The 24,030-nt window shown below is 40.6% G+C and overlaps 1 protein-coding gene across 2 annotated transcripts in view; it reads right to left on the bottom strand.

The window, feature by feature from the left end:
- Positions 1-24,030, bottom strand: part of LOC127414361 (inactive tyrosine-protein kinase 7-like) — a 121,445-nt gene that overhangs the window by 13,466 nt on the left and 83,949 nt on the right. For both annotated transcript variants that reach the window (XM_051652336.1, XM_051652335.1), the window contains 12 exons: positions 20,854-20,956; positions 20,368-20,531; positions 17,340-17,487; positions 14,045-14,175; positions 13,014-13,280; positions 12,792-12,928; positions 12,478-12,613; positions 7,651-7,770; positions 7,148-7,297; positions 5,769-5,913; positions 3,669-3,796; positions 2,964-3,164 (listed from right to left, as the gene is read on the bottom strand). In XM_051652336.1, coding sequence (XP_051508296.1) covers positions 2,964-3,164; positions 3,669-3,796; positions 5,769-5,913; positions 7,148-7,297; positions 7,651-7,770; positions 12,478-12,613; positions 12,792-12,928; positions 13,014-13,280; positions 14,045-14,175; positions 17,340-17,487; positions 20,368-20,531; positions 20,854-20,956 — 1,830 coding nt within the window. The remainder of the gene's footprint in view (positions 1-2,963; positions 3,165-3,668; positions 3,797-5,768; positions 5,914-7,147; positions 7,298-7,650; positions 7,771-12,477; positions 12,614-12,791; positions 12,929-13,013; positions 13,281-14,044; positions 14,176-17,339; positions 17,488-20,367; positions 20,532-20,853; positions 20,957-24,030) is intronic.

Genomic DNA, 24,030 nt, shown 5'->3' on the forward strand with positions numbered 1-24,030 from the left:
CTGGAAGCAAACCAGATCAAGATCAGAGTCTGAGCATTTAATGGTTTAGATCACACAAAAATGAAAATCCTCTCATGACTGACTCACCTTTAAGCCATCTAAGATGTGCATGACTTTCCTTCTTCAGCAGAACCGAAGTGAAGCAGATTCCAGCTCAGTTTGTTCAAACAATGCAAATAAACCGGTGCCATCAGTCTGCTGGCTGTTTGGTTTTTTTAACTTTAAATCGTTGCTTCCGCCCAGCATTGCATTGATGTTTAAAATGAACTCTCGCATGATGTTCGTTCCTCTGTTGTATACAAAGCGCGTGCTTCCGACTTCTCACGTGAACACGCTATCACGCTTACGTCACGTGACAGTAACATGATGCATCGACTGCTGGTAGGAAGCAATTTTTTAAAGTTAATAAAGTTTTAATTATTGACGTATTTTTTACACAAGCATATGGATTCGGTTCAGAAGACATTCATTGATCAACTGGAGTCGTGTGGATTACTTTTATGTTGCCTAAATATGACTTTTGGATCGTCAAACAGCCAGCAGACTGATGGCACCTGTTTACTTGCATTGTATGAACAAACTGAGCTGAAATCCACTTATAAAAATCTTCACTTCAGTTCTGCTGAAGAAGGAAAGTCATGCACATCTGGGATGTTTTTTGGGTGAAAAAAACTCTTTTTCTGGCCCAACAGTTCTGCTCTGAACATTTTGAACAAATGAAAATGACGCTTTAGGCACAGGAAGCAAAAGCACACTTTACATCAATAATTATAGGGTACAATGTGGCTAAAGGCACCCCTTAAGGAAATGTAGCTTTTTTCTGGTCACAAAATGTAAAATGTTTTTTTTTAGTTATTTTTATTGAATATTGATGGAGCAACATAATTTGTGTGAAAATAAATAATAACGAAAGGTTGTTTCAATTAAAATTCAGTTTTAAAAAAAGGTGGTGAGGGAACCTTTTACCCCACACCTGGGGTAACAGGCTCCCTCACATGGGGTAACAGGCTCCCTCACATGGGGTAATAGGCTCCAAACCTGGGGTAACAGGCTCCCACCCCTGGGGTAACATGCTCCCACACCTGAGGTAACAGGCTCCCACACCTGGGGTAACAGGCTCCCTCACATGGGGTCACAGGCTCCCACACCTGGGGTAACAGGCTCCCACACCTGGTGTAAAAGGGCTCCCTCACATGGGGTAACAGGCTCCCTCACATGGGGTAAAAGGCTCCCACACCTGGGGTAACAGGCTCCCTCACATGGGGTAACAGGCTCCCACACCTGGGGTAACAAGCTCCCTCATATTGGGTAACAGGCTCTCTCACATGGGGTAAAAGGCTCCCACACCTGGGGTAACAGGCTCCCTCACATGGGGTAACAGGCTCCCACACCTGGGGTAACAAGCTCCCTCACATTGGGTAACAGGCTCCCTCACATGGGGTCACAGGCTCCCACACCTGGGGTAACAGGCTCCCACACCTGGTGTAAAAGGGCTCCCTCACATGGGGTAAAAGGCTCCCACACCTGGGGTAACAGGCTCCCTCACATGGGGTAACAGGCTCCCACACCTGGGGTAACAAGCTCCCTCATATTGGGTAACAGGCTCTCTCACATGGGGTAAAAGGCTCCCTCACATGGGGTAACAGGCTCCCTCACATGGGGTAACAGGCTCCCACACATAGGGTAACAGGCTCCCTCACATGGGGTAACAGGCTCCCTCACATGGGGTAACAGGCTCCCTCACATGGGGTACAGGCTCCCACCCATGGGGTAACAGGCTCCCTCACATGGGGTAACAGGCTCCCTCACATGGGGTAACAGGCTCCCACACCTGGGGTAACAGGCTCCCTCACATGGGGTAACAGGCTCCCTCACATGGGGTAACAGGCTCCCTCACATGGGGTAACAGGCTCCCTCACATGGGGTAACAGGCTCCCACACCTGGGGTAACAGGCTCCCTCACATTGGGTAACAGGCTCCCTCACATGGGGTAACAGGCTCCCACACATAGGGTAACAGGCTCCCTCACATGGGGTAACAGGCTCCCTCACATGGGGTACAGGCTCCCACCCATGGGGTAACAGGCTCCCTCACATGGGGTACAGGCTCCCACCCATGGGGTAACAGGCTCCCTCACATGGGGTAACAGGCTCCCTCACATGGGGTAACAGGCTCCCTCACATAGGGTAACAGACTCCCACACCTGGGGTAACAGGCTCCCTCACATGGGGTAATAGGTTCCCACACCTGGGGTAACAGGCTCCCTCACCTGGGGTAACAGGCTCCCACACATGGGGTAACAGGCTCCCACACCTGGTGTAAAAGGGCTCCCTCACATAGGGAAACAGGCTCCCTCACACGGGGTAACAGGCTCCCTCACACGGGGTAACAGGCTCCCTCACATGGGGTAACAGGCTCCCTCACATAGGGTAACAGACTCCCACACCTGGGGTAACAGGCTCCCTCACACGGGGTAACAGGCTCCCTCACATGGGGTAACAGGCTCCCACTTTATTTTGCCATTCTTATTTATCATTACTTATTTGTAGCTGCTGCACTGCGTTTAGGGTTTTTAATGTCACATTTTTGACCGTCATACATTTTGAATGTGTTTTCGTTTGTGTAGGTGTTATTTTTAAATATTTTGTGTAGTAGCACCCTCTGATTAATATAGTAAAATAAAGTAAATGTAACTAACATAAATATCTCATATCAGCTTTGTTTCTCATTTCTGTGGTGTATAACAGTGATTCCTGATCTTTAATGCCTATAACAGTTCTCTTGTAAATTTCTGCATATGTTTTCACACACTAACTGAACACTGTTATATCAGGAATCTCATGAGTCGTGTGAATTTCAAGCTTGTGCTGTCAAGAGATCCTCTAATGTTTTCAGTGCAAAACTAATAAAATGGAAGATTTCATGAGGATTTCTGCAAATGGCAACAACTGATTCACACACACCATTAAGACACTCCGTCTCGGGTTCTTCTCCGCCGCTGTTCTTCTGCAGGCGTCTGGCTTTGCGTCTCTGTTTGCAATAGAACATGAGTCCCAGCACAGCGATGATGTAAGCGACAGCGACCGCCACAGACAGCGCGATCGTCTGGAACATCTTAAACTGACTCTTATCCTCATCTTCGTCACGCGGGTGAACGGGCTTCTCTGAGAGAGACAGGAAACAGAGTCACACGTGTCATTCATCAGTCCTGCATGTTGTAAACACAAACCTGAGCACGTTTAATGTGACTGAACCAAAAGTTATGAGCCAAAGATAATGCATAAACCAAAATCATTTACATATGTCTCATGATGCTACATTTCTAGTCTTATCACATATCTAGTGGCATTTTCATGTTTAATTAGGGCGGATTCTGGAGATTTAAATTCGATAATATGCTGTGTATGAAAAACAATTTTTTTTTTATTTAAGTAATTTACAGTATTTATATTTTAGTTAGCTTTGGAGTTATGAAAATGTACTTTAGTTTAGTTCATCACATTTCACTTAATTTAGCTTTTAAAATGTTTTCATTAATAATCATCACACTGCTCTGAGATGTCATTATGGATGATTAACGATTAACACAAAAACACTCATTAGATTTGAGTATGTGAAATAAAATTCATCAGATTCACGCGTTACACACGTGTCATTGTGTTACTCACCTACGACATACAGTTGTGCTGCAGAGTCTCTGATGTTACAGCTGTTACCTGCGATACAGGTGTACATGCCCGTGTCATCAGTGGTGACATCACTAATGACCAGAGAGCCATTGGGCATCTTCTGAAACCTGAGCAAACAGAGACAAACAATCAACACAAACAGAATCACTTCTGACTGTATTATTCAAATGCAACTTAACCCTCATGTTCTTTCCAGACATTTTTGTCCAATTTGATCTATTTTTTTATATATATATAAACTGTATCCTACATTGAAGTGGTCTGGATCTTTGTGACTTTTCCCCTTTTTACCATTTAAATGCACAAAGATTCCATCAAGTTTAGGTAGTTTTACAAAAAAAGCAAAACTCAGTGGGTGAGACCAGGACAAAGACACACAATACAGAACACATTCACACACATAAATGAACCACCCATCCACAATACACACATTATTCACTAACCACCTGCAATCTATTTTAGCAAGCGCAATGAGTGCTGAAATTGCGCTGCGTCTTGAGTATTTAAATGAAGTTACTGTCATTCCGTTCCACACAAACACACCTCCTTTCTATGCAAATTAGGCTAATTGTAGATTGTGCTTCATTCACAAAAGTTGCCTGGCACAATTTAGGTCGCACTATTACCGCTAAATGAAAGTAGGTGGTAAAATGAATTTTAATAAAAGAGATGTTTGTGAACATTTTCAACCGATGATATCAGCAGTAAATAGTCAAATAATCATCAAATGATGAAGAAGAGTGTTATAACCTGGCATATATCCAGATGCACTGTGTCGTCAAGCACACGACTGGCATGTTTAATCATCAAAGTGAATCAAATTGATGTACAGTCCCCGCAGGTTGTTTCAAATACAGTGGTGTGCTGCATCCTCCGCTATAAAACGCTCAGAATCTGACTGCAAGATCAGAATGGCGCGTGCAAATTGCATTCAGCATCGATTTTGTGGGCGTGTTTGCGCTGTTGCCTGACCTGCATAATTTCTTTAGTGAATCGGGCGCTAAACCAGCACAGAGAGTGCTTGCTAAAAACCAACATTATTACCAGCTGCAATTCATTCTTATTTACTTTTTTTTTGTCTCCCCTTTTCTTTTCTCCCCAATTTGGAATGTCCAATTCCCAATGCACTCTAAGTCCTCATGGTGGTATAGTGACTCGCCTCAATCCGGGTGGTGGAGGATGAATCTCAGTTGCCTCCACGTCTGAGACCGTCAATCCGCGCATCTTATCACGTGGCTTGTTGAGCGCGTTACCGCGGAGACGTAGTGTGTGTGGAGGCTTCACGCTATTCTCCGCGGCATCCACGCACAACTCGCCACGCACCCCACCGAGAGCGAGAACCACATTATAGCGACCACGAGGAGGTTACCCCATGTGACTCTACCCTCCCTAGCAACCGGGCCAATTTGGTTGCTTAGGAAGCCTGACTGGAGTCACTCAGCACGCCTGCAAATGAATTCTTAGTGAAACTGCCCCTTAAAGAGCTAAATGTCTGACCCCACTTTTTGGAAGAGTTTACCCTTTCAGATAAGACATCAGAAACACTTTTATTCCCATGCAAAAAAAAAATTATTCTCTCAGCTATGAGTTTATTAAATGATATTATTGTATTAAGTTTGCAAAATAAATGGTAGATAACAAAATACTTTTCTAAGTCTTCTCTTTGTTACACCATGGTCAGGTTTGACTGTACATTGAGCTCTACATTTTAGCAAAAAACTGAATATTTAAAGCAAGTGGTTTGAAAAAATAGATACACTTTTGACAAATAAATGTCTTTTAGAATGCTTAAATATGTATCCAAACGTATAACTTGTGATAATATCTATATATAAAGTTACAGCATTGAGTTACAGACACCATTCAACAATAAGGGGAACACTGAGGCCACCTATAGGCTATACTTGTCATTGCTAAGAAATTATACAAACGAATTCATGTTCTTTCCAGCAGATGGCAGTAGACACTCCTAATGCTGACACATAGCAGCCTTTTCATAAATATTCAACCTTTCTTTTTACTGAATTGAAGGTAATAAAAACACTTGACATCTCATTCAGATGTGTGTATGAGAATGACCTGCTGGTGCTGCTGCTGAGCAGTTTGTCTTTGATCATCCACTGGATGAAGGGCGATGGGTCACCTGACGCCTGACAGTGAAAGACCGCTGTGTGACCCTGATAGACCGTCGTCTGCTCTGGCTCCAACTTAAACTCGATATGAACTGACAAAACACACACATGTGATATCAACCGTTTCAGTGACATGACTTTTTCCCTGCAGCGGACATATTTGTGATCATCAGCAGGAGGAAACACTGGTGGTGGATGGAAAAACACCCGTGAAATGATATCAAGAAAAACATCAAAAATTGCTTTCGCTCCATGCCCCAAGAATGAAATGTTTACATTGTAGTCTGATGATTGAATAAAGTGTTAAAAGTTATACTTCTGTGTCAAACCTATGGTGTAGCCTCCACGTAGTGGCAAACGCATTGGTCTAAGGGGTGTAAAAAAATATTGTATTGTACGATACGACACTCATGATTCAATCCCATATGTATCATACGATACATAAACACATTATAGTGTAATTAAAACCAAGCAGTGCAACATTGAGAACTGTGGAACAGTCTCCTCCGCGGAGAGGCGGTGCTGAGCGCTCACAGGACAACAGAGCAACACACTTACAGTACAAAGGCGAGAACATCGATGGCAAACGGCAAGTAGATTGTAGCGTTACAGCTGGAGACCTGGCTGGAGTCACTCAGCACACCCTGGATTCAAACTCACGACTCCAGGGGTGATAGTCAGCGTCAATACTCGCTGAGCTACCCAGTTTATAAGTTGTTAACAGTGTCTTTTGTCGCATATTCACAGCTGTTGTAGCGACACACAGTTAAATGTTTGAAGAGGTGCGTGTCACGCTACGGGGTAAATTTGACACAGACGTATCGGCCTTAACATTAGTATCTATATAGTGCTTTTTAACTCATTGTTACGATTCAGTCCAGGTGTTATGAATTTATCATCGTTCTATGTGCATTTCCAGTTCAATTTTATCCAACTCGATTTTGTTATAAATTAAATTGACACATTTAATGACATCTTACATGTTAAAGATGCTTGAGGTAAAATTTCAAACTTTTCGGCTAAAAATGTTTTGAATAAATGAGCCAACAAAAAACCAAAAAGTGTTACAGTAATCCCTGCCTGCATGGGTTTGGCCGAGTCATATGGCACTTAAAAGACAAGAATAACATTTCTGGTTAGGTAAGTAAACAGCACTATCACTTTATCAAGCTTTAGAAGTTTTGCATCCCACAGCGCAGCACAATGAAGGTGTCTTGGGTTTGGATCACAAATATGGCGGCGCAGTCATACAGTGACATCACATGAAACAGATGAATACACTCCAATACAGCCTGATGGAGTCTGTCTCATAAAACACAAACACACCTCCTACAGTGAGCTGTACATGCGCTCTGATCTCTCCCTGCATGCTGTTAAACGCGACACACGTGTAGTTCCCTGCATCGGCACGAATGACTGTCCTGAACTGCAGAACACCGTTCATCTGACTCACATGAGACGAGAGAGCACTGCCATCTGTAGAGAGAGAGAGAGAGACATGAGAAACATTCACAACAACACATCGAGGGCCGTTCACACTGACAGCGATTCTCAGTGACAAATCCACAAGCAGTTAGTCATGTTCAATGAGAGTTGGTGATTTCTGCTGATATGAGTGACAGCCAGCACTGGTGATGCCACAGAGTCGAGCATACAGTAGTTCAACTATATGCAAATGACACATGTGATACGATAAAGACCAATGGGAGAACAGACTGTAAAGCTCACATGAGCTGCATGCTGATACAGTAAAACACTGGAGTGGATTAGGAAATGCACCCAAAAGTTTTGTCGTTGTGAACACAATCAGAGTGAAGTGTGTGTTTGACCTGTTCTGCTCCAATGTACTGTGGGTGTCTCTCGTCCCTGTGCAATGCAGTTGACGCTGCTCTCTCTGTCCAGCTGTAAACACTGCGATGGCTGCGGGACGGGGGTGAACTTCAACTTCTCTGAAAAAGACATCAGATAATCAGACAGATGCTCAAACAGGTGAAGGTGTTACAGCATTTAAATCACAATAAATACAGACTTTATATCTGGATGCAAGAAAAACACACTGAAAATTTTTGAGGATCACTACTTTATTTTAAGAATGTGAAATGTCAGAATAATAGTAGAGAGAATGATTTATTTCAGCTTTTATTTCTTTCATCACATTCCCAGTGGGTCAGAAGTTTACATACACTTTGTTAGTATTTGGGAGCATTGTCTTTAAATTGTTTAACTTGAGTCAAATGTTTTGGGTATTCTTCCACAAGCTTCTCACGATAAGTTGCTGGAATTTTGTCCCATTCCTCCAGACAGAACTGGTGTAACTGAGTCAGGTTTGTGGGCCTCCTTGCTCACACACGCTTTTTCAGTTCTGCCCACAAATGTTCTATCGGATTGAGATCAGGGCTTTGTGATGGCCACTCCAATACCTTGACTTTGTTGTCCTTAAGCCATTTTGCCACAACTTTGGAGGTATGCTTGGGGTCATTGTCCATTTGGAAGTCCCATTTGTGACCGAGCTTTAACTTCCTGGCTGATGTCTTGAGATGTTGCTTCAATATATCCACATAATTTCCCTTCCTCATGATGCCATCTATTTTGTGAAGTACACCAGTCCCTCCTGCAGCAAAACACCCCCACAACATGATGCTGCCACCCCCATGCTTCACGGTTGGGATGGTGTTCTTCGGCTTGCAAGCCTCACCCTTTTTCCTCCAAACATAACGATGATCATTATGGCCAAACAGTTCAATTTATGTTTCATTAGACCAGAGGACATTTCTCCAGAAAGTAAGATCTTTGTCCCCATGTGCACTTGCAAACTGTAGTTTGTCTTTTTTATGGTGGTTTTGGAGCAGTGGCTTCTTCCTTGCTGAGCAGCCTTTCAGGTTATGTCGATATAGGACTCGTTTTACTGTGGATATAGATACTTGTATACCTGTTTCCTCCAGCATCTTCGCAAGGTCCTTTGCTGTTGTTCTGGGATTGATTTGCACTTTTCGCACCAAACTACGTTCATCTCTAGGAGACAGAATGTGTCTCCTTCCTGAGCGGTATGATGGCTGTGTGGTCCCATGGTGTTTATACTTGCGTACTATTGTTTGTACGGATGAACGTCGTACCTTCAGGCATTTGGAAATTGCTCCCAAGGATGAACCAGACTTGTGGAGGTCCACAGTTTTTTTTCTGAGGTCTTGGCTGATTTCTTTTGATTTTCCCATGATGTCAAGCAAAGAGGCACTGAGTTTGAAGGTAGGCCTTAAAATACATCCACAGGTACACCTCCAATTCAGTACACCTCCTATCAGAAGCTAATTGGCTAATTGTCTAAAGGCTTGACATCATTTTCTGGAATTTTCCAAGCTGCTTAACGGCACAGTTAACTTAGTGTATGTAAACTGTCTGACCCACTGGAATTGTGATATAGTCAATTAAAAGTGAAACAATCAGTCTGTAAACAATTATTGTAAAAATTACTCGTGTCATGCACAAAGTAGATGTCCTAAACGACTTGCCAAAACTATAGTTTGCTAATATGAAATCTGTGGAGTGGTTAAAAAATGAGTTTTAATGACTTCAACCTAAGTGTATGTCAACTGTATATATATATTTGTAATATATGTAATAGGTATGCTTTAAGTAAAGTGTTAGTGCTTCTTATAAATATCTTTAAGATATTTTTAAGTGGTTATAAGACATAACAAGTCATGCTGAAAGTTATATACAGTACACATGCACAAAATAACATAACGCACATTTAATGTAAATTTTGAGATACTACGAAAAATACTTGTAAAGCAACAAGGTTAAATATATATCATAAACTCTAAATACATATGTTGATCACACATGTAGCAAATCTTCTTGAGTGTAAACACACCTAAGAATAAAACCAAAATCAAACTGATTCTATACTGGACTCTATTCAATATACTTTAATGTTTGTGCATCTTATTTGGAGACTTTTATAAATAACTTGCATTATATAAGTTTGACTTGTGATGTATGTTACAAGTTTAACTTTATTAACTTCTGCTGCATTAAAATTGGATGTTGCTTGTGTTATAATAATGTTATAATGCATTATAATCTAAAGTATAACTATGAATAGGGGAAGTCTTATCATGTATTATAACTGTAGTTAGAATTATTTATGAGAAGTTATAACTTATTATAAGGTGTATTATGAGACATTACTAATGCATTTATAATGCCTTTACAATGCATTATAAATATGGGCTTCATAGAAAGTTTTACCAAATAGGATTTTTAACTCTCACTAGTTTATTTAATTCATCTACTAACCATGCCCAACAGTGTGTTCATGCATCACACGAGATTTATGGCATTTTTGTGTCATTTCCAGCACATCTCAAATTCTGTATTGTGTATAATAGAATTCTGTGCTGGAAATGACACTGATGGAAATTACTTTTTCTCCCCAATTTGGAATGCCCAATTCCCAATGCGCTCTAAGTCCTCATGGTGGCGTAGTGACTCGCCTCAATCCGGGTGGCGGAGGACGAATCTCAGTTGCCTCCGTGTCTCCGCACATCTTATCACGTGACTTGTTGAGCGCATTACCGCAGAGACGTAGCGTGTGTGGAGGCTTCAGGCTATTCTCCAAGGGATCCACGCACAACTCACCACGCGCCCCACCGAGAGCGAGAACCACATTACAGCGACCACGAGGAGGTTACCCCATGTGACTCTACCCTCCCTAGCAACCGGGCCAATTTGGTTGCTTAGGAGACCTGGCTGGAGTCACTCAGCACACCCTGGATTCGAACTCACGACTCCAGGGGTGATAGTCAGCATCTTTACTTGCTGAGATACCCAGGCCCCCCCCCATCATCGCTTCATTAATAATTTTGATGAACCTCAAATGGTAAAGTGGCAAACAGCAAAGTCACAGATTTTTTGGGGGGGGTTGACATTTTTTTTTACCTACTAAATGCCTATGATCTGGGACAATGCTAAATCAGTCAAATCTATACCAAAGAACCACAAATATGGTGAAGGTCTCGTAAAAATGTTAATTTTTTTCCATGAGACCAGCATTTAACAAAAAGATAAAAGTTGAAATCTGTTTGCTTTAATAAAAATCAGACATGAAAGTGCTCGAAGTTGAAGAAACACTCATATACTGTATTTCTCCGGTCAAAAATATCAGACACCAATTGGGTTAAACTGGCATCCATGCTTCTTGTTTACAGTCACAGGACACCACTCCGTTGCTATGGTGATCACTATGTCAACCATCATGAGGTCTGGATTGACATACAGAATAATCATTCTGGGGATTCACTCCTGCATTTAAAGCGGCAGTTCACCCAAAAATGTAAATTCTGTCATCATTTATTCACCCTCATGACATCCCAGATGTGTATGACTTTCTCTCTTCTGCAGAACTGAAATGAAGATTTTTAGAAGAATATCTCAGCTATGCAGGTCCATAAAATGCAAGTGAATGGTGACCAGAACTTAGTTGGAAGCTCCAGAAAAGCACATAAAGGCAGAATAAAAGTAATCCATATGACTCCAGTGGTTTAATACATGTCTTCAGAAGAGATATGATAGATGTGGGTGAAAAACAGATCAATATTTAAGTCCTTGCTATAAATCTCCACTTTAACTTCAGATTCAAACTTTCAGATGTAAAAGTGAAAGTAGAGATTTTGGCTTCGTTTACACAGTCAGTGTTTGGGATTGACAACCATATTTACTTACAGATTTGAGTCTTGAAAAGTCCCGTTCATACAACAGCTTACAGTAGCAATTCGAATACTGTCTGTATGAATGAACAACCGAAGTCTCAACCGTATTCTAACCACTGTAACTATAGTAACAGTGACTAAAACATGGTGACGTCCATAACACCGGCATGTCTTATCACAACTGCCGCCGTGTTATTAAATAAATGAGTGCAATCGAGGCGTGAGTTCATCTATCAGATCATAATTAACTGATAGAGGCTTTGAATGCTTTTTAACCGTGTGCAGAGCGCAGCTTTTGTGTTGCGCGGCATCTTTGGATGACATGCAGCTCATTTCTCCGAGTTAAGGAAACCCCACACGAGACACATGCGTGTACAGTGCAGCGTGTCTCTCACTGTACATGACATAATTAACAACTAGTTGTCCAATACGATTCCGTTCACACAGCACAGGTTTGAGAAGCGGTTGTGAGAGCTGAATGCAATTGTCACACCTGTAAATAACCATCCCGTGTGTCAACGTAACCATATTAAGCACTCAAAACAGGTCTGACAACCGTGTTCTGCTGCTGTGTGAACATGGGCCTAGAGTAAAAAAAGGATTTAAATATTGATCTGTTTCTCACCCACACCTGTCATATCACTTCAGAAGACATGGATTAAACCACTGGAGTCATATGGATTACTTTTATGCTGCCTTTATGTGCTTTTTGGAGCTTCAAAGTTCACTTGTATTGTATGGACCTACAGAGCTGAAATATTCTTCTACAAATCTTCATTTGTGTTCTGCAGAAGAAAGAAAGTCATACACATCTGGGATGACATGAGGCTGAGTAAATGATGAGAGAATTTTCATTTTTGGGTGAACTATCCCTTTAAATGCTGTTGTGGCCCTTAAAACTCTGCCATGTGTACAAGACAAAACAGACACAGAAACACACTCACTCACCCAGTATATAAACGCGAGCGTGTCCGGTGAGCGAGCCGCCTTCACTCACACACACACAGCTGTAGATCTGAGCGTCATTCACTTCGGCACTGTTGATCCGCAGAGTCCCGTTAGAGAAGAGCTTATAACGAGAACCCTGCACACACACACACACACACACACACACACACACACACTGATGATGTTTATGATGAACCTGCCATGACCCTCATAGTTACAAATGCTCTGTAATCTGATGACATATATAAACAGACCAACAGATGATAAAGACAATTACTGCAAAGATTAGTTAACATCTAAAAAGAGCTGCTGACCTCATCACTGATTGGGATGTTTTTGCGGTACCATGTGACCCGTGGGTCAGGTGTACTCTGAGCGTGACAGTGCAGGTATCCAGGCTGACCTTCCTCCATGTGTGTGTTCTGCGGTTCTGTGATCCATTCTGGAGATGCTGTAAAACACACATACACACAAACATGCTGGTTAATCCACACGCAGTGAGTTCAGGTTCAGTATGACATGATGTGTTTACTCACTGGCGACAGTCACGATGAGTTCCTGTTCTCTCTGTCCCGCTTTATTCCGCGCGACACACGTGTACACGCCCGAGTCTGATCTATCTGTAGAGTTGAAGATCAGATCTCTGTCCCGCTGATACACACGACCCTCGGATGGCACACGATGACCCACACGCTCCCACCACACCTCCGGCAGCGGCTGACCCCGGGGCGGGTCACAGGTCACCCTCTCTCTACTGTTAGCGGAGAAAACCCGAGACATGCGATCGCCCATGTCATCGATCTCTACGCAGACAGAGAAAGAAAGAGAGAAACATCACTTTTACTTTATTAGTAATTTTTTTTTCTTAATGCACAGTTTGATTTGTATGCAGCTCAACTGGAAACACTTTAGGGTCATTTCATGTCAAATTTCAGAAAATTCTTCGGATGAAATTTTGATTTTGTTAATACTTTTTCTGATGAAAGATAAACATAAATGATGATGAAAGCCAAAATATTAAATGGCATAATTTATTATTTACTAAATAATCCGTTATTTTGAAGAGGGGGTCAAAATGACAATTTTCGCTTTTGATTTTAGAACAAAACAACAGGTCAAAAAAATAACCTTAGAAAGTTGTTAGTGTCATGATTTTATTTTTACAAAGAGATTTGTAGGTCTATTACTAAAATCAGCTGACTTCAGCACCACTTGTTGCATTATACACCAATGGTGCGAGTCCAAAAATGGGAAAAAACACTTTTTTTGTGATGTTTTCCAAAGTTGGAGCCCCAATAACTCCAGAAGTATTAAACATATCTTAATGTCCTTTTAGATTCTGGTTCTAAACAAACTTTCCTTTTTGTATCTTCAGTTTTAAGGCCCTAAATGGTTACACCCCAGAGATATGAAGCTTTCAATGTGGCTCCATCTGTCAATCGGCTTGAGACAGATATCTCTTAATTGAGCCTTTGAGAATAAACAAACAGTAAGAACACAACGATTTTGTCAAATATAATTAGAGATGATATCACTTCAGGAAAGACAAGTTTTGAAATGTGCTCACCTGCGATTCTGAGCTCGGCCTCCACCTGCACATGTTTGTTTCCTCCATACTGAGCGACACATTTATATACACCTGTGCTGCGCTGCTTCACCTGAGTGATGCGCAGGGTGCCATTACTGTACACTATAACCCTGTATAACACACACAAAAACACATACATCATTATACAGTCTTAAACACATCAGATTTCAGCAAAGGGATATACAGGACTGGTGTGTTGTATAGTTGTTGATATCTGATGAAACAACTGAATAACACTGAACCAGATCAACTGACCAGTCACATCAGTCGATGCAATCACATCACTATATTCTCAGTGCCGAGCACTGCATATGTGGTACATAAAAGACAAAACAAAAATATTATATCCGTTAAAATTAGGGATGCACTGATATTGGCCGATACGGAAACCATTTTTAACACAAAAACGACAGGCTGATACCGATATTTTGCCACTTGCTCGCTTTATTTTGTCTTCAAACTACTGGTTAGCTTGGAAAATATGCTTAAAAAATGCACATAGACATTTTTAATTTATCCCCTTTTCTCCCAGTTTAAAATGCCCAATTCCCACTACTTAGTAGGTCCTCGTGGTGGCGCGGTTACTCGCCTCAATCCGGGTGGTGGAGGACAAGTCTCAGTTGCCTCCGCTTCTGAGACCATCAATCCGTACATCTTATCACGTGACTCATTGTTCATGACACCGCGGAGACTCACAGCATGTGGAGGCTCATGCTACTCTCCACGATCCACACACAACTTACCACACACCCCATTGAGAGCGAGAACCACTAATCACGACCACGAGGAGGTTACCCCATGTGACTCTACCCTCCCTAGCAACCGGGTCAATTTGGTTGCTTAGGAGACCTGCTGGAGTCACTCAGCACGCCCTGGATTCAAACTCACGACTCCAGGTGTGATAGTCAGCGTCAATACTCGCTGAGATACCCAGGCCCGCACAAAGGACATTTTTTCTTGTTCTAACCAGAGTTTGAATTTAGCACCCGCCACACACCAAATGCAGGTACTTTTTGTGCAATGCCGGGTAATTTTGTCCATCAAACTTGATTTGACGAAAGAAAAGCCATTGATGTGCCTGTCTGATTCACTGTTTACCCAGCGTGAGCGCTTCTTGCGGAACAATCACGTCTCTGTCAGTCGTCTGAAACATTTAATAAGAATAGTGTCGTATATGTCAAGCTGAACATTACAAATGATCTACGACGCTCCTCGAGTTTAGTTCGCTTTATCCACGGAACAGTTCGTACTTTACATGCAATGTGTTTCTGAACGCAACTCTCAGGTTCACTGTATTTTCACATTATAATTCCAGGTATTTTTGGCTGTATACATTACCGTACAAAGAAAAGGGCATGCAGTGACATTGGTGAATTGTCATGTGCAGTTATAATAATTCAGTACAGCCTCAGAAATGGTGCTTGAAAAAGACGTTTCTCTCATGTCTACTCGTTAGCCTCCATGTGTGTGTTACAAAATTACCATTATGATAATAATAGTATTATGGTATTATTATGTGCTAAAGGGTTTTATATATACAGTATGTCCTATATATATTAATTTATACTATATAAATTATCCTAGGTATCCTGTATATACAGTAGGAAAATTTATTTTATCTTTATATGAAAAATCAAAGTGTCTGGTAAAATTGGGCATTCACCAGCTACTATTAATTTCATATCCTGATCATAACTACAATATAATTTCCATCCAACATGGATTGGACCTGTTAAACACATATATATATATCCCTATATGGTAACACTTGGTAACACTTTAGTTTAGGGATCAGAAATTAGACAGTAATACATGACTAATAATTACACTTGTTAGTGACTAGTTATGGACGTTTTTGGCATTATAAAGTGTTTATTAAGCCTTTATTGGCTGATTTCTTATTATTGCTCTATAGCCCCTTTATATTTGCTTTTGTCATAACAATGAACTTCTTTGCTAAAAACAAAACATATCAATAGCTAGTATGATACAAAATACATCCTTTAAGGTTCTCAGTACTCTGTGTGAATGTGCGGCTTATAAGTATGAAATACATGTAGAATTCATATAGTATTTCAACAAAGCAGGGAAGGTTAGGGTTAGGGTTAGATTTAGGGGTTGGTGTAGGGTGTTTGTGGGACTCTAAATAAACACAATAAACATGTTGATGCCCCTACACTGGATTGTAGTATTTAATTAGGGGTGCAAATAGCATCTAGCACTATGTGCCCTTAGTGCAAAGAAGATGCTTTTTGTTGCTATTCACACTAAGCATCAAAAGTCTCTGCCTACTATATTTTTATTTTTTTATACTTATAAGTCGCACATTCACATAGTGAAAACCTATAAAGGATGTATTCTGAACCTTACTAGCTATTGATATCTTTTGTTTTTACCTAATAAGTTAAATGTTAGGGGGAAAAAACAAATGTAAAGAGGCTATTAGGCAAGCGTAAGAAATCAACGATCAAAGGCCTAATAAATACCTTATAAATCCAAACAAGTCCATAATTAGTCCCTAACAACTCCAGTTATTAGTCATTAATTACTATCTAATTTCTGATCCCTAAAATAAAGTGTTACCATATATATATATATATATATGCACATGCTTTACTTTTTAGGATAGATAGAATTTATTTGGGTGTTTCTTTATATTACACAGAAGGAAAAAAAAAGATTATAAACTTTATGCAACACAATAAAGTTACTTTTTTTAACCATTTGCTTTTCATATCAGAGTGGTTTTAATTTTAGTCAATAACAGACCGATATATTGGTGCATCTCTACCTACAACATACAACATCATGTACAACACAACAGGATACAGTAATGAGGACTCATATAAACTAGAGCTCGACTGATAGTGGATTTTAACGATGCCTATAACTATGGTGGTGATAACTCTGCCCTCCTCCTTCACTTCAAAACATCTTCTGTTCATCCCATAATGCACCAGTGACTGAATGACACATGACTGGATGCATTTCATCTGTATGTATGATGTATGAGTGTGTTTATCAGCGGGTGGTCGGATATTTTTGTTTAAAAGAGAAAAGCTTAAAGTGTAAAGAACACATCTCATACTCTGACAATAAAACACTAATCTATCAGGATCTTTATAACAAATATCTCAGTCATCAGTATTAAACTAATCCTAAAACTAACCAATCAAGATGTGGTCCCTGTCTGAGGCAGTCCCATGTGATTTCAAGAGTCCAGAGGTGAAAATAAAGGGATAACCATAATTGATGATGTAATGTCTGGTCTCACCGTGATTTGTTGACGACGGGTTCAGTGCCGTGAAACCACTCGAGCACCGGCGGCGGTTTGGCTCTGAACTGACAGTGAAACACGGCCTCCTCGTTCCTCAACACCACCTGATCTTCTGGAGACACCTCCACACGAGGAAGAGTCTTATCTAGGGAGAGACAGACAGACTGAAGAGTGTTTGAATCTCAATCGTGTGGATTATTCTTCACTCTTCTGTACTCCTTCATCCCTGTTTTTCCGCTGTCTCTCTCATTGTTCATCGCAGGCTTTATCCTGTGCGCAGGTGTGTGCGTGAGCTGCACAGGTGGCTGAGGGGACGGCTGTCAGAGGTGTTGGGTTACGCTTTATATCATTCTGCTCTGCTGCGCACAAACAGTCACAAACACTTCAGAACACACACACACACACAGCTGCAGCCACACGCAACCATACCTGCACCCTCAAAACCTATTGAGACGACTATCACACACATCTTCAAGAGACATATTATTAAATTCAAGACACTCTTTTCAAGGCACAATTTTCCAGGATATTTTAATGTGCCCAACAAGTGTAATATTTAAGCAGAAACACATCGAGCTTTTATTTTGCCGTTTCTGTGTGTTTTTGATGGTAGTTTCTCACCTTGAGATAAGCAGTTCCCTACAGGGCCCAGTGTGATTATTAATCCCCGTAAAGATGTGATATAAGTCAATAAATACATAGTCTGTATGTGCTGCTCACTTCTGAGTGCTCTCTGTCTCTCACACACACAAGAGTGCGTGATGATCATAATGAGGTGTTTTCAGTGTATGAGCGGAGGCTTCACACATTCACTTTGAAGCACGCATCACTCACAGATTATATCTATATCTATATCTATCTATATATATATCTATATATATATATATATATATATATATATATATATATATATATATATATATATATATATATATATAATTAAATCACAGACTTTTGAGGTTTAATTATCACACTAAGACATTTTGCAATTATTTTAATATTTAATTTGACTGCATTTAAACATTCATATTCGTCCAAATATGTAATTTTCCATGACATTCTGTGACTAGATTCCATGATTCCGTCCGTGTTTTCCGCATACTGCATGTGGTAACCGCAATATAAGCAGACTCTGATTGTTGAATTATTAAAAAGTTATTCTCATCTCGAGGTGTGAAGGCCGAATCAACACGCTACCAACTCAGGGAGTGAAGGGAGCTTCATTATTTACTAAACAATTTATTTTTATACACAATTTACGATCATATGTAATCAAACTACACAATGATGACTCTAAGACTGTATAGATATTACATTTTCTGTTAAAGCATGATTTCCTGTAAAGCTGCTTTGAAACGATGTGTGTTGTGAAAAGAGCTATACTAATTAAAATGACTGGACAAAAAATGTTGGAACATTTTTTATCTTGTACTATATCAACAATTAAACTATTTAGTCGGAGCAAAGCAGAGATGACATTAGATGAGCAGAGAAAGTGTGTAACAGGGATTCGTTCACGACAGTTATCCGTTGACGTTGTTTCACAATGCACAGCAGCCGGCAGTGACAAAACGATTTGTGTATTTGACTCCTATTCGAGTCTCGATTGTTACCATTTTTTTGTACATGCAATAGAAACCTTGATAGCGAACCCATTTAAAGGGACAGTTCACCCCAAAATGAAAATCCTCTCATCATTTATTCACCCTCATGTCATCCCAGATGTGTATGACTTTCTTTCTTCTCCAGAACACAGATGAAGATTTTTAGTAGAATATTTCAGCTCTGTAGGTCCATACAATGCAAGTGAATGGTGACTAGAATGTTGAAGCTCCAAAAAGCACATAAACGCAGCAAAAAAGTAATCCATAAGACTCCAGTGGTTTAATCCATGTCTTCAGAAGTGATATGATAGGTGTTGGTGAGAAACAGATCAATATTTAAGTCCTCTTTTAATATAAATCTCCACTTTCACTTTTACATCTGAAAGTAAAATGTGGTGCCTGTTTAGTTTCACTTTCACATCTGAAAGTGAATGTGAAAGTGGAGATTTAGAGTAAAAAAAGGCCTTCAATAGTAATCTGTTTCTCATCCACACCTATCATATTGCTTCTGAAGACATGGATTAAACCACTGGAGTCGTATGGAGTACTTTTATGCTGCCTTTATGTGCTTTTTGGAGCTTCAAAGTTCTGGTCACCATTCACTTGCATTGTATGGATCTACACAGCTGAAATATTCTTCTAAAAATCTTCATTTGTGTTCTGCAGAAGAAAGAAAGTCATACACATCTGGGATGACATGAGGGTGAGTAAATGATGACAGAATTTTAATTTTTGGGTGGACTGTCCCTTAAAACAGTGTTATTATACTAAAATATTTTTAAATAATTATTTTCCAGGACATTTAGGTATTTCTTTCGTTTTCCATGTCTGTAGTGAAATATGACGATTCTCAATACCAGCTTACCGCAATATCGCGAATGTTCTCGGAGCACACGCGTGTGTAAAGCGCACACACATAAGCCGCCTGTCAGTCAAACAGCTCACAGGCGTTTCTAGATCGCACACAAATCATAAAAAATGATGTGCTCTGAATTATTTTCTACAGCAGAATAAGAATAAGGACTTTGTAATAAGAGACAGGCCTAGGCTCTGTCACAAATATATCTGGTTATTTGTCAGTTTTAATCAGGATACTGTCCAGTCGGGCAAGTAAAATCCACTTATCCTGGTCAAGCGGACAAGCGTTAATGTCGAGCGATAAGCAATACTGTATCAAACTATGCAATGTGCTTGATGTGACCTTTCATTTCCAGCCAAAAGTTCTAGCTTTACACAAAACGTTTATTATACATGTGAAATGATGAAAAGATTTATTTCCAAAAGTAAGTGAGGTAACGTAGCATACTGCTGTTTATAGTTGCATACAGTATGATACTTCATATACTATTAAAAAATATATATAGTAGGCAATATACAGTATAATGTGAGCTCATGATCCAGTTTACATCTTAACCTCTTACCGATGATATTGAGCGTGATGTTTTGATTACTGCACACTTGTCCGGCAGCATTTCGAGCACAGCAGTAGTAAATCCCAGACTCTTCTGGTCTGAGGTCAGTCAGTGTCAGGATTCGATCCTTTCCTCCCAGTTGAACACCATCTTTAAACCATTTACTGCTCGGCCTGCACATGAATCATTTACAGATCACTTACAGAACAAAAGTACATTACAGCAGCTGTGATTATTACTGTGACTGAAAACAGCTGCAACAAAACATTCACAAACTTTCTATCATCTAAATCAACGATTTTCAAACTGGGAGGCGCCAGAGCATGTCAGGGGAGGCACGGAGACTATAAGTAAAATAGAAAGTGTTGTAGGGGGGGGGGGGTTACTATCCAAGACTTTGAAACCCCCTGATCTATAGTTTTGAATAAATGGTTTTATTTCGAATAAAGAAATCAACAGGACTGAATGCAATGTAACAAGAAATGATTGGCTCACCGTGGATGTCCATCAATGTGACACTGCAGTGTGATTCGTTCAGCATCCTCTAGCTCCGCCTCTGAGGCAGGTTCATTCATGGTGACCGGCCCCCTCTCCAGCCCTGACAACACACACAAATATTTATAACCTGATCAATCAATACTGATCTCTGCAGGTCTGGAACATACAATTGGTAAATACCAAAACCCATTAGACTACCCCATCACAGAAAATGAACGGATTGATAAAATCCAGGCCCTAAAAATCAAAAAAGCAAATGGACCAGATGGCATCCTCAATGAAATGCTGAAGAACACAGAGCACAAATTAAGACTGGCCTTACTAAAACTGTTCAACTTGGTTCTGAGTGTTGGTCATTTCCCTGACACCTGGAACAGAGGACTCATAACGACCATTTTCAAAAGTGGAGACAAATTAGATCCAGACCATTACAGAGGCATCTGTGTGAGCAGTAATCTGGGGAAGATGTTCTGCAGTATCATCAACACAAGACTCGTTCACTTCCTTACCGAACACAATGCCTTAAACAAAAGTCAAACTGGATTCTTACCAAATTTTAGAACATCAGACCATATCTTCACCCTACATACTCTGATTGATAAATACATCAACCAAAACAAAACCAAAATATTTGCATGCTTTGTAGATTTCCAGAAGGCCTTTGATTCAATTTGGCACCAAGATCTACTGTCTAAACTTTCAGAAATTGGTATAGGGGGCAAAACATACAACATCATGAAAACGATGTATTCAAACAATAAATGTGCAATAAACAAACTGAGTTCTTCACTCAAGGGCGAGGTGTGAGACAGGGCTGCCCACTATCACCGACCCTCTTCAGTATATACATTAATGAATTGGTGAAACTACTAGAACAATCAGCAGCTCCTGGCCTCACACTACATGACTCCACTATAAAGTTCCTCCTGTATGCAGATGATCTGGTCCTGCTGTCTCCAACAGAAGAGGGTCTACAGCAGAACCTGGACATCCTGTATCAGTTCTGTCAGACCTGGGCCCTGACGATTAACCCAACTAAAACTAAAGTTCTAACATTCCAGAAAAGACCCAGATGTCAGGGAAAGAAATACAGTTTCACCCTTGGTATGATCAAACTTGATCATGCCACAAACGACACATACCTTGGTTTGAAATTCAGTGCAAACGGAAACCTCAACTTGGCCATGAATGAACTGAAAGAGAAAGCAAGAAGGGCTTTCTATGCCATTAAAAAATCTATCCAATTTGAAATACCAATTAAAATCTGGCTCAAAATATTCCAGTCAGTCATAGAACCTATTGCACTATATGGCAGCGAAGTTTGGGGTCCTCTCCCTAATCACAAATTTGACAAATGGGACAAAAATCCGACTGAAGCCCTACATACAGAGTTTTGTAAAAGCATTCTTAGGGTACAGAGAAACACACATAATAATGCATGTAGGGCAGAATTAGGCCAATACCCTCTATTAATCCACATTGAGAAAAGAACCATTACATTTTGGAAACATTTAAAATTGAGTGACCCCAACTCTTATCATTTTAAAGCCCTTAAAAACCATGAAGTGAACGCTGAGAAGAGTCCCCTCATTCAGCTGGTCCTGAGGCTCCACAAACAGACTAACACTTCTAACAATAATCAGCCTCAGGACACTGACACCCTCATCCACAGAATCCAGCCCAACCAAATGATTCATGTACAAAAAGAAAACTACTGAACTTATTGGAATGAAACAACACAAAAACAAAACAAACTACAATGTTATTTGGCCCTAAACAGAGATTACACGACAGCAGAATACCTGAGCACAGTCAGAGACCACAAACTGAGGAAAAACATGACGAGATACAGACTGAGCGACCACAGCCTGACTATAGAGAAGGACAGATACAGACAGAGCTGGATGCCCAGAGAGAGACAGAGAGAGAGAGAGAGAGAGAGAGACAGAGTAGATACAGACAGAGCTGGATGCCCAGAGAGAGAGAGAGAGACACAGAGAGACAGAGAGAGAGACAGAGAGAGACAGAGAGAGAGAGACACAGAGAGACAGAGAGAGAGAGACACAGAGAGACAGAGAGAGAGACACAGAGAGAGAGAGAGACAGAGAGAGAGACACAGAGAGAGAGAGACACAGAGAGAGAGCGAGAGAGAGACAGAGAGAGAGACACAGAGAGAGAGAGAGAGAGAGAGAGAGTAAGTGTGAGTGAGAGAGCGAGAGAGAGAGTGTGTGTATGTGAGACAGAGAGAGAGAGAGAGAGAGAGGGAGAGAGAGAGAGAATGGTAGAATCTCATAAACACACACATTTAAATGTGGTCCAGCATCATCAGCAGTGTTTGTGTGTTAATGATGTTTTCACATAAACTCTCATTTAACCAGAGAATGAATAATGAAAACATGAACTGGAGGGATGAAAGAGAAAATCAAAAGAACCTTGCGGAATAAATAACCACGATCACAGATGAAAGAAGAGTGTATTGTGTGTGTTTGACTGTGTACATGTACGTTGTGTGTGTCAATTAAATGTGACATGTTTGTGAAGCAACACAAATCTCTTGTGACAGTACGAGCAGCAGCTCTAGTGTTTTCCAGCATCTTCATTCGACATGTGACCTGCTGCAGTGAGTCAGACTGGTACCCTACAGCAGCGGTTTTCAAAATCTTTGATGTCAAGAACCGGCAAACATGATGATCCCCTCACGAGTGACGGCCTTTCTGAAATATATAGGTAGCTTTGTATTTTCATGTATAAAGTCCCATTTATACTGTGTGAGAAAAACAGAAAGCGTGACATTATAGTGTGATAACATGTTGTTTGCAAAATTAACCTCATGTGACCCCGTGTCCACATGTGTGGACATTGTAATTTTGGCTTCGCTATAAGCAACACATAATTTAAATTCATTTAAACCGACTGGATACTGTTCACAAGACTCTACACTGTCATTTAAGGGTTAAACTTCTGCCGCACCACATCACGTGCAACAGTGTGACGTCTATTTCCGTGAAGCGCTTCTACGGGTGCAGCGCCAACAAAAGCCCCTCTGGTAAGAAACATCTTTAAGTTTTTTCATTGAAACCTGTTTGGTTGTAAAGAGTAGCGTCTCTAGTTTCACTTGATATGCCGCTTTAAAAAATCCATTCATTTTTCACGCATCAGCACACTGATAAACAT

The sequence above is a fragment of the Myxocyprinus asiaticus genome, chromosome 23 (assembly GCF_019703515.2).
Source record: "Myxocyprinus asiaticus isolate MX2 ecotype Aquarium Trade chromosome 23, UBuf_Myxa_2, whole genome shotgun sequence".
NCBI classification, from domain to species: domain Eukaryota; kingdom Metazoa; phylum Chordata; class Actinopteri; order Cypriniformes; family Catostomidae; genus Myxocyprinus; species Myxocyprinus asiaticus.